At 38.0% G+C, this 12,308-nt stretch overlaps 1 protein-coding gene across 2 annotated transcripts; it reads left to right on the top strand.

Moving 5' to 3' along the window:
• Nucleotides 1–7,097: 7,097 nt before the first annotated feature.
• On the top strand, nucleotides 7,098–9,738 carry mibp2 (muscle-specific beta 1 integrin binding protein 2). 2 transcript variants are annotated; one of them, XM_018683553.2, is made up of 8 exons: nucleotides 7,099–7,379; nucleotides 7,988–8,078; nucleotides 8,285–8,333; nucleotides 8,597–8,786; nucleotides 8,903–8,974; nucleotides 9,071–9,177; nucleotides 9,301–9,395; nucleotides 9,480–9,738. In XM_018683553.2, the coding sequence occupies exons 1-7, from the start codon at nucleotides 7,354–7,356 to the stop codon at nucleotides 9,384–9,386; spliced, it is 621 nt and encodes a 206-aa protein (XP_018539069.1). In that variant the 5' UTR covers nucleotides 7,099–7,353; the 3' UTR covers nucleotides 9,387–9,395; nucleotides 9,480–9,738. The 2 variants fall into 2 exon arrangements, with proteins under 2 accessions (XP_018539070.1, XP_018539069.1); XM_018683554.2 differs by lacking the exon at nucleotides 8,285–8,333 and having other exon boundaries at nucleotides 7,098–7,379.
• Nucleotides 9,739–12,308: the final 2,570 nt, after the last annotated feature.

Genomic DNA, 12,308 nt, shown 5'->3' with positions numbered 1-12,308 from the left:
GGAAATGTAACTTATTTTTGTATACTTTTATAATCAATAAAGTCTTTGTACAGGAAATTCATGTCTGTCTCCACACACATAAGTTGATCACCCACATACACACTTAACCAGGAGGGCTGTAAAAGATAAAAATCTACATGAAAAACTGAAAATACAAAACCTGCTTTATTTAGTATTAGTAGTGTTCATCTTTGTGAGGTAGGCTGAGCAGTTTCACTAAATAAATCTTTGGTTATTCTTTATTAACCATACAGTACACTAAATTAAGGAATATGCACAAAATCCAGAGTAAATAGTTATTCTTGATGCAAATCCAACCTCAGTATAACAGTAAATTGCACTTGATGAAACCTCTGAAACAAACCAGGAGTTTCATAAAGGCGATGTGTGAGCGCTGCATGCAGGCAAATCTCAGATGGCGGCAGCATCACGTTTTTTGCAAATGATTGTTGCTAGCAAACAGCAAATGAACATGTGAAGAAATTATGCTGTAAATGTAGTGAACTGGGCTCTAGAGGGCGACAGGGCTTCTCAGCTGAATAACAAGGCTTTATCAGAGAAATACAGTTTTTCACCTCCAATGAAGATGCAGTGGACACAAAGATACTGTCAGAAATAAAAAGCCAAGACACTGAAAGTCTCCCTCTCGCAATCTTCCAATAAAACTGTAACCAAATAAACTAATTTTGTTTGAGTGCGTAAATCCTCTTCTACTCAAACTCAGCTTCAAAGAGAAGTCTCTCCATTTTCATCCTGACTTCCACCTTTTTCTGCGGGGACAACTTTTTAAACATCTTCACAAGGTTCATGAAGTAGTATTCATCGCAGTCTTGTGGTTTATCAAAGTCTGTCTGCACAGTTTGATGACATTTAGAAGACTGTGGCTCCACACTCCTCTTCTTTTTCACCACTGTGTCACATTTGTTTGACTTGGGAATGATGGGAGACACTAGCTGGCTGCTGCTGCTTGCTCCTTTGCTGCTGTTGTCATCTGACTCTGGGATGACGGTGATGTCACCACTGTCATTTTCTCTCTCCTGTGAAAACAACAGAAATTATTTAAACAACATAATTAAATCTGTAGGGTTCAGTGAAGGGCCTAACTACATAAACAATCAAAGTTGCTAAGGTTTTAGCTGGTCTAGGGTTTTAGACATTAAATTCAAAGCCAACATTATAAAATCATAATCATAAATGTGACTGTACATAAGTGTACTTTCTTGTGCATAAGTGCAGGCCGATCATAGAATCAACAGGTGCAACAATCAACAGTTAAACAGGTGCAAGGAACACTATGTGATATTCACCCCTGGCTGCTGTGCAGTATGTTAAAGACATAGGGGTTTAATAATATGTTGCTGATAGTAAACACTGACATAGGGAGGCTAGAAAAAGCTGTGGTTGCTCAGGAAGAACAAAGCAAGAAGCTTACTTCATACTTCATGGCAGCGTCCTGGGCTCTTTGCTGTTCTGCCTGGTTGCACTTTGGTATATGACTGATGAAATCTCTTCTTCTCACCAATGTCTCTGTGCAGTACAAACAGTGATAATGTGGCCGTTTGTTGCAATCCAGCCCGCATCTGTGGACCGTGTACTCTGAAATATGAACAATACATTTAATTATGAATTCATATTTTTTTGCTGAAACCGTCAAGTAATTACAGAACTAAAGATGTTAAGACCTTACCTCCAATATGAAAGGCTTTCCTCAGATGAATGTCCAAATGAATTCTAAGTCTGGAGCGTTTTGTGGGTTTGAAAAAAACTGGTAAACAAAATGGACAATGAAATTTGCTTGGAGAGCAGCAGGTGTTGCATTTTTTCAAAGGGGGAAGGGATACTCCCTTCCGGATAGATAGATGAACCTGGATAGCATAAAAAAAAGTAGTAAGTAGTAAGTCATAAAGCAGATGCATCCACTGTGACATCTATTAACTACAGTGTCCACTCGTTTAAAGCTTGAATTATTTATACTGAAGACAGGAGCGAGATGGGAAAATGAAAAACAAGAGGAGCCACAGCCACAACTAAAACTATGTTAATTCTTCGTCAATTTTAAACAGGAATAAACACGGAAATGCACGGATGTCAATGGCTATCGGTCGGTTAGCTAGCCTGGCTAACTTTTAAACAGCTGCTGTTCTGTGGTGGTGATTTTTCTGTCAAGGAAAATGTCATAGTTTGACGTTTCTTTCATTTAAAAATGACCTATTTGGATCTCCTGAGTGACTGCTCGGTGGTCTGGAGTATAATTAAACAGTAGGGTAGGGTAGAGTAGGGTTAAGGGGGAGAAAACAATAACAAATACACATTTTTGTGACTGGCGTTAGATAACAAGAAGTTAGCTAGTAAGACAATTACAGAGTTTAATAACCTGTTAAATCGCGACAAGAAGACAACTCTTCTGAGGTATTAAGTCGAGGATAACATTGTGACCACTTATGAATTTGTTGTGAGTATAAAAAATAATCATCGTGGTTATTTATTCGCGTATTTTCTTACTTTTCGCCGTAGACCACTGTTCATTTTTTCCACTGAAACCTTCTTTTTCTTCTTTTGATTCATTGCCGGTTGGCAGCCCACAGGCACGTTACTGCCACCTACTGGACGAGAGGAGAATCACCTTTCTCTAATCTAATCTCTCATTTCTATTTCTGGGTATTTTTCCTCTTTGGGCCTTTTGCAAATATGACGTTCTATAAGGGTTTTGACCACAGCTTCAATTGAACTTATACTGTATATTGTCTGCCTGTGATTCCATCACTGGTTCAATCTTTCTGAGTCTGACCTTTATCTTAAACATGTAAGCTATAGGTTGGTTTCCTTGTCTAAGCCACGAGCAAATCTAAGCACCACTCTTATTAACCTGATTTATATCTTCGAGTAAATTTACCAAAATTAAGCCCTTTCTAAGCCCTTTTCCTAATTTTTTAAAATTTTACTTAAAAAAATGCTGTACCCTTCTTCTTTTTGTTGTTTTTTTCCCTTTTTATATATATATGTTTGTTTGCTCTTTACTACACAAAAGAGTTCTAGAAAAACAGAGAGTGCATTATTTCCACATACCGGTTTTTCAATCGCTCTTTCCTAGAATTTTCTTTACTGTCATACCATTCACATGCTGTCCATAGTTAATTCCTTAGTCAATGCATGTGACAAATACCCTTATCTGTTTGTCGATTCATCTGTCTTCACTGGGTTGACTAAAAGAGGGAAAAGGTTCAAAATGTCTGATTAATTAATCTCTCTACTTTCATTTGTGCATCTTCACATAACGCCAAATAACACTTTAATGTTGTCCTTTGCTTGTAAGTCACTATGGATAAAAGCATCTGCCAAATGACTGAATGAAATGTAAAGTATAAGTACAATAACAAGAAGAATACATAGATGAAAAACAGGAGGGGAAACAACCTGACTTTGATGCACCAAGGAAGAACATAAACCAAAGAAAATTTAAGTGACATGTACAAATGTAAGTGAAAGTACACATACCAGTGGTAGCAACAGTTTGTGAAAGCAAGGTTGAAATTATTTGAACACATTTTATACAATATCCTCCCTCCCATTCAGAGCTATTCCATGTCATCTTTTTTGCAGAGTGAATTTTTTTTAAAGCAAAAGATCACAATTTCTAAGTTAAGTACACATAAAGAAGCATATAGCAAAACAGTGTGGGCGTACATGTATTTGTGTCTGCCTGTCATGGAGACCTGACAGAGAAAATGTACAGGATAAAAACTTGCAAACAGAGGTTACATCACAGCCACCAGATGGCAGTCAGATGTTTGATTGCTTTGAGGCATTGGTAGAGCAGAACAAAATGTGCAGTAACTACTAAAATGCATCAGCTCCCTGAGTAATTGTACAAATACAATTCTCAACCTTTAGAAAAGCTTAAGGTTTTGTAATCTAATCAGCATTTACGCAATCCTATGCGCATCTTGATTTTAACGTGATCCACCAACTGTACCACACAGCCAGACTGGAGGATTTCCTAAATTTCCTGAATTCACTGTGACAACCCGCAGTCATGCAGAAAATATGATATTTATGGAAATACAACCAGATTAAATGTGAAGAATGGAGGATGACATGAATGTGACTGCTGAAAATCTGAGGTGAAATGTGACGGCCAAGCAGTGAGGCAGGGGGAAGAGAGAAAAAAAAGCCAAGAAGAACACATTGTACAGTCAGTGAAGTATGTTCACAGACCTCACAGTATCTCTCAGGTTTATGAGACATTTATGTGTGGGACAGTGTAATATTTGCTTTGCAGCTGATTCAGCATCTCAGGTCGTGTTAGGTTCAGTGACAAAATCTTCACCTACAAAATAAATTTCTGTACTCTGAATCTCACCTCATTTTGATGGATTTAATCATGCTATATGGTCATATAGACAGGCAAAGCAGCTGCATTACCAGTAAGGAAGAGTCTTGTGAAACGTTAATGCAACATGCAAAAATGACCAGTGGAATTAAGACAACTGACATTCCTCTAAAGGAAGCAGACTCATGCTCTGACCCCCTACACCCATGACTTAAATTGCGTGACACAATATTTGTGTGAGTGGAAACACTTATTAAACTCACATTGTATTACATGGAAAAAGCAAAGAGCAGACAGCATTACTAGAGTCATGTGTACAAATACCTCAAAAACCGAAACAAAATGAAAACCTGTGATTAACAAAAAAAGACAAATACTCGTTCATATTGTTCTATCATGTCAGGGCCAGAGGTCAATTGTGTGTATTTCCTGTTTGTGCTTGCACTTACCATTTTATACTTGTAGTATTTGTAGTGCATTAACATTATACTTATCAGGTTATAAATAGATTAAATTACAAAGAAGTCTATAAAGTCATTAAAATTAGCTACACCTCCTTCAGCTGCAGTAATACATCAGTAACAAAATACACTATAATTATAATGATAACATAACACTGATAAGAGACTTTTACTTTATAATTTGTATTTTCAATACTTTAAGTACAGTTTGATGTATATCATTAAATAAATAAGTTCAAATTTTTGTTTACATTTTGAAAGCATGACTTTTTATCTAAATGGTGGATTTTTACGTACTACTTTCATCTGAGTAAATGATAAGGAAAAGTTCTTCTTCCACCACTTGTTAGCACAAAAATTTAATGCCTATTTAACATGATACAAGAGTGCATCTCACCAAACAAAAGGCTACCAAATACCACATTAAAATGGTCTTTGATAAACTAGATATTTGTCACAGCTACAAATGTGCTAAACTAAAACAGTATTGTTGTTCAAACTTAGAGGACACGTCTGATCTGATGCAGCTAATCTACCAAGCAGCTGAGCTATTGTGTTATGATAAGGTGTTATAAAATAAAATTTGACAAACCAAGTCTCTTTCAAATCAGAGGGTGTTATTCTCTATGACTTCTTGAGGAGCTGCTTGGGCAGGCAATGCATGCGTACAAAATAAATGTCACATCACGGGAGTGAACAGAACAGGGGATTCACATAAAAGGTCTTCCTCACCACATCTAGTAAAACCATGGAAAACACAATTAGGCCTATAAGTTACGCTTTCAGTACCAAGAATTTCTACAACTACTAAGAATTTGTTTAAGTACCAAGTACCAAAATCAGGTGATGGTATTGTCATTGTATCACATGGTGGTCTAATGTGATTTGGAGGATGCTGTTTATCTGGCCTTGTAGATGTCAAGGCCAGAGTAGAAATGGAGAAGTTTATTCATCTCAGCTCAACATTACACCAGATTCATATCCATGAATATTAATACGGGCTTTTGTGCAGTATATATTGTTGCAGGTTTCAAGAAAGTCAAGAAACTCTCAGTCTAAGGCTGCAAATTGGCAGAATGAAGCCATGAGTCAAACTATGAATAGAAATCTTACAAACTGAACTGAATTCCACACTTGGCGACTTCCTCTTCATACTTGAGGTTCTCGAGGATGTAAACCCCAACACAAGTAATATTTTGGTGTAACCTCAGGAAACTGTGTCATGGAGTCGGTTGGGAAGTTTCTAAACAAAACAGAGAGAGGTCAGCTGCAGGCTGGTGAAATAAACACCACAGCAATGTGAGTGAGTGCAAGAGATGTTATCGTTTGCAGTACTGTCAGCCTCATCTTCTATGATAGGTTATCTGCTCCGTGTGTGCAATGCAAAGTTGTCCTGTGGTTCACATGTATCTGTTAAGGCCCCGGTATTAAAAAGAGGCCCTGTTTTCCTATAGATCAGATATGTTAAAAGCTGCCAACAATAAGCTGTGAATATGTGTGCTCTTTTGTGTGAATGTGTCATGCACTGTTTTGCAAATGTCTTTATTTGACTGTTTGACTGTATGGATATGTTGTTGTTTCATTGGGTTTTCCGTCTTTATCGTGATTTTATTTTATGTTTAGGTGGATAAAGAGATAAAGGTCTATTCTCTTTTAATTTAATCTCTGGCATCATTTTACTTGTCAAGATTCAGAGGTGGGTAAACCTCAAGTAAAAGTGGCACCAACACAATAATATATAAAAAGGCTAAACATTAGAGACTTAAGGTAAAGTGGTCTCAAAATGACCCATGAAAGCAGTTTGTGGTGCTGTTGAAAAACTGTTTCTATTATTTTGTCCCCATTTATGTCAGAGAGTTTAGACAAAATAACAGAAACACCTCTCTGTATAACGCAATACAGTTCAACACCACCGTAAACCACACCCTCCAAAATTATCATACAGTTGAATAAACACAAAAACAAGTTCAATAAAACTGATCATTTAACCTCTCAAGAAGTGAATGTTTATTGCAGGACTGTTGTATTAAACGTAGTACGGAAGTATTATCTACTTTTATTTCAGTAGAATGTCTGAATGCTTCGTCCAACGCTGGTACTACTTTCCATCGTTTTTTTTTTTTTTTTTTTTTTTTTTTCTTTTTCTTTTTTGTTTTTTTTTTGCATTAAAAATTAAAATTACATCATGTGCTAGGGTTCAGAGGAGGAGGGGGCTGGGCTGCGGTGACACTCGCTCCTGATTGGTTGCTCTGGGTTTTCCATGGAGCTGGAAGTGTTTAAATAGCCAATCACGTCGCTGTCTCCAGTATGTGTAGTAGCTACAGTAAGCCACAGGTCCTCTCTCGGTGGAAGACCGCGTCCGGGCGACACCTCGTCTCTGCTCTTGCCTTACTAACTCAACTCTACTGCCATGGAGGAATCGAGTAGTTGACGTTTCCTGCTGCAACCTTCTCTTTTTTAAGCTTTCTTCCCGTCTGATCACTGAGATCCTGAACCGGTTTATTGAACTCTTCGTCGACTTTTTTTTCCTTCTACGAGCTTTGACCAACCCATTCCGACAACATGAAGTACATCATTGGCATCGGCGGGTGAGTCCCGGCGAATGAATGACAACGGAAGCTAAGCTAGGCTAAGCTAAAGTAGCTAACGAAGCTGCTAGGCCCCGGTACACGTGGGGAAGGGCGGTCATGACATCCGCTAAATTGCCGCTTCCTTTTTTATTGTTCTATTGCTGAAATGTCCAGTATCTAAATATATATCTATATGTTCATCTTATAGCTTCTGTAAACACTTAGCCTAAGCCGCTAGCCAAACCAATACAGTCAATAAACAAAGCTATTGCTAATAGTTACAGGCATGTAATAAGAGTAAACCAGCCATATGCCCTTCGACACACCCTTGTGTATTTTTACATGGCGAGAATATTAATGCCTGAAATCTTGTATCTGTGTTAATTTTGGGTTAACGTGTAAATAAATGGTTTTAATTGTCTAAAATGCGTTATAACTAAACGGAATGTAATGGGAAATTAATATTTAATGGCACATGACCTGTAAAATGAAACGTGTGTACGTGCTCCATCACACAGATGTTCCAGATTCAATGTTTTATCTGACTCCTATCAATCTTTCGGCTTCTTGTATGTGGGGTTGCGTCCTCCTTTATTTATTGCCTTTTATTGCTTTGTTCCTTGCAGCGTAACCAATGGAGGGAAAACCACCCTCACCAACAGACTGATCAAGAACCTGCCCAACTGTTGTGTTGTCCATCAGGATGACTTCTTCAAGGTGAGTCGAATAACCCCCCCACACACACATTACTCTCTTAAATTTTGGATAAAGTTAAGCAAAGGGATTGCTCTGAGTAACACAAGTCACTTTGCTGCCTGTGTTACTAGATTACAGTGTGTGCTCATGTGTAAAAACGCTATCAGAGCCTTCCATGTAGCACTAGTGGAATGTACCTGGGTACATCTTATCAATGTATGTTTCAGCCCCAAGATCAGATTGAAGTTGGTGAAGATGGCTTTAAGCAGTACGATGGTAAGCCTGGGTTTTTAATGGAAGCGTTTGTATGTGGGTGTGCGCCTGTTTGTCTGGTCTGTGCGCGTGTGTGTGTGTGTGTGTTTGCTCTTGCTGTAACATGATGACTCATTTGTAATCTGCATGCTTTATAGCCTAACTTGGATATTGAACATGTGTTTTATACTCACTTTCTACAATCTTCCATACACTTTTCCCCCTTTTTTTTTTTTTTTTTTTTTTTTTTTTTTATTTCCTCCTTCCCTCCCTCCCCTCCTCTCCAGTCATTACTGCTTTGGACATGGACGCCATGATGAGCACGATCTACGCGTGGTTGGAGAACCCGGTGAAGTTTGAGAAGTCGCATGGCGTTAATAACACCCTGGATACTGAGATCATTCCAAAGTCTGACCACGAGGAGGATGAGGAGACTCACATCCTTATCGTGGAGGGCTTCCTGCTTTACACCTACGGGTAAAAAAAAAAAAAAGAAAAAAAAAATAGAGCTCATTACATTTCTGTTTACCCACTTGAACGTGAACCCTGAAATTAATTTTTCTCTATCTTTTTTTTTTTTTTTTTTTTTTAAGACCTTTGATCGACGTGCTGAACCAACGCTACTTTATTTCCATCCCATATGAAGAATGCAAAAAGAGGAGGTGGTAAGTGCTTCAGTGTGTATACGCTGTTCTTAATTGGCATTTGTAGTCTAGACTGTCTTATTACCTTTATGTAACTGGTGCGGTGTCTCTCTGCAGCTCTAGGAACTATGCGGTGCCAGACCCCCCCGGCCTGTTCGATGGCCACGTCTGGCCCATGTACCTGAAACACAAGAACATCATGGAGGCATCAGCTGTTGACGTTGGTAAGTGTGTGTGTGTGTTTTTTTTTTTTTTTTTTTTTTTTTTTTTTTTTTTAAATAATGTCTTTGTATTGTTGCTTATTGTAAAGTTTCTCATTCTGATTAAATGTCTGTTTGCTATTACAGCGCAGCTAGATGGAACCAAGTCAAAGGAGGAGCTTTTCAACTTTGTCTATGGTGACATCCTGAATAACATCCAGAAGTCTCTTTAACAAACAAAGGTACACAAATCATCTGACTGTCCTGTTAACAAAATCTTTTTATCTAAATGTACGTTTCTGATTATTTCTTTTTCTGTATTGCAGGTCATACGATCAGCTAAAAGGAGCATATACTCAACCTGCAAGCAGAAGACCGCCTTGCCTTAAGTTTCTACCTGGCAGCTCATTTAGCCGACTGCTATGTTTTTTTTGAAAATGTAAATGTTGAACTAACAGCATCAAATGCTGGCATGATTTTATATCTACCATATTTATTGCTTTGTTACAGCCTACACTCCCAAGAGAGTTGATGGATATGATCAGAGGATGGTTGCACTTGGTCAATAAATGATCCTCCTGCCAACTCTGTGCTCTTGTGATTATTAAAAAAAATAATAATAATAATAACACTATTCTCCAGCTGTGGTAAGGCAGTACAAAGTCAAGTCCTGCAAAATAAATTTTGAGAACCACTACTTTAAGAATCTTGGCATGTGTAAAATGCACATTTGTAAATGGTTACTTTTTTCAATACACTGTAGTACCCCCTTAAACACTTAGCTGCGAAGTCAGGTGCAGTGCGCTGGCAGCTATCACTATCTCTTTCCCAGGCAACAGTTGGTGTGAGGTGATAAGTGGAGTCACACGATTGAATATGACCTTGGGTCTTGAGCACAACCCTTATCAAAATTCAGACACATTTGGGCCTATTTACGTGGAATAAAGTCAAAATTAACATGTAAATAAGTTACAGTTTCGAAGGCCCCATTTGCCTGCTTATACAGACCGACAGCTTGTGTAATAATGCAGATCGAAACCAAAAACATAAAATAAAAATATAATCTACTTGATCTACCTGGCTTCATGTGAAATTCAGTGTCAGACATTAGATCACCATCTATATGATGAGCATTTTGTGGTATTCTACAAAAACACTATACTGATAGCCTGGTGATACATTAGTTTGGGTACCTGATGTAAACAAGACCAAGCTGAGTACACTTTTTTGGGCAGGAAAGTAGCATCACTGGATGCAAGCAGACCATCACTTGGAGCAAATGGAAACAAAATAATATGGACTGCCCTATTCAACTCCTACACCACTTTTTTAAAGTGACTGTTTTTTACAGCAGTTATTTATTCCCTTACGCAAATACTTATTTTGAAGATTTTACCCCAGCTGCAATAAATAAGCTCAACAGATTTGTCAGATGCTTCATGAAGCTGTGGCTTTTGGTTGCATACACAGCTTAATGTATTATGACTGCAGGCACACATATGGTAATATGTATTTATTCCTACGTTATGTGTATATGAGGAGGGCTGTCATTCATGTGTGGGCTAAACACAAATGTCTCTATCTGCAAAGGCAGAGAATATTTTTAACTGAAATGACATGAACTACCATCAGCTAGTCCAGTTATGCAATACAGTGCCATTAGGCCAATGCATTAATATTGTCCATGTGTGTCAGTACAGTATTAACTTAGCCGTAATGGAAAAATACAGTTGATTAAAGTTGAATTTTAGCATCCACAGAAGTCTGGTACTATCTGAGTCATGGGTGCATTAGGCGCCTGCAAGGGAGTAAAATCAGTTTCACACTGTCCTCACTCTGCCGTGAAAGTACACATTATGTAATGTTACTATAGGAATGTATGGAAGTAGGTCAGAGCTGGATGTACGGAAAACCTCGGCCCACTACTTCTTGACCTGATTTTTTTTCTTCCTGTAGCTCTGCATGTGGGTTCTTGCTGTTGTGTGTATTATCCATTATAGTAAGATCCTTTCCAACATGTTATGAATTCATTTAGATTCAGAATCAATGATTAAGTTATTTTTAGGTGAAGTGTGCTGTTTATAACAAACACGCCTTTTAAAACAAACTACACAATAATATTTTTAGATCTATTGCAGGGACTCTTTTTCCATTGAATAGTCACTGTTTTCCCACTGCTCAGCGTGTCATCCTGGAATAAAACAATCTTGAAATGTTGATATTACACTGCATGAGGGAGAAGGGGAGGTCTGACAAAAAGAGCATGTGTTGTATTATTCACAGAGCACAAAGCAGCTCTTATGGGTTTCTCTGGTTCCAGACAGACTGTGTGATTATTGACATATCAGAGTTTCTGCAGCAACAGCACAGACTGAACATCTGTCTTATGAAGCATTTAAATTGTGTTTTCACAAACCTGGTACTGTTATTCACTTATAGTTTATAATTGAGGTTTTATTATCATATTTATGCATTGTGATGGCCTCAAAACACTCCTCAGTATTTACCCTCCCCATTTCCTTTCTGGAGCATTACAACATACCTGCTATATGTGTCTTCACACACAGAAATGTTCACATTCTCCTAATCTTCCAGCTCTCCCAGTGTGGCCTGTGATTGTTGAGCCGCAAGGTTCTTATAACATAAATTTATTCAACACACAACTACACAACCACAAGCTACAAACAGTAAACAGTCTGTGTAATTTACACTCTATTCTTTGTGTGCTACCAGTCAAGCTTAAGTTAGATGTAACTTTAATTTATGGGTTGTTGTATGGACTGGGTTGAATCATTCAGACCGGCACACTGAAATTCACATGTATCAAGGGAGAGGGAGAGATAGTAGGCGGGAGATGTTGTTACAATCCCATCCATCTTGGGAATTTCCTGTAGCCTACTTTAGTTGTCGAGCGGGAGAAACACCAAAATACCTAATCTTCCATGTGTTTACAATGCAATTCTTTATTTTGGACCAAACTTTTAACGGCAGAAAGTTTGTTTTGAAAGTATATTTTTGCAAAGTCACAAACAGAGATATCGTTTTTCGAGCGTTCCCTGCATGACTCTTGCTCAAACGTGTGTTAACATCCTTCCCGTGGCTAGGCATGTTGACAGTAACTCATAACATGCTCAACTTTGATGCCAAAGATCATC

Source organism: Lates calcarifer, linkage group LG2 (genome assembly GCF_001640805.2).
Source record: "Lates calcarifer isolate ASB-BC8 linkage group LG2, TLL_Latcal_v3, whole genome shotgun sequence".
Lineage (NCBI taxonomy): Eukaryota > Metazoa > Chordata > Actinopteri > Centropomidae > Lates > Lates calcarifer.
This window is presented reverse-complemented; position numbering and strand designations above follow the sequence as displayed.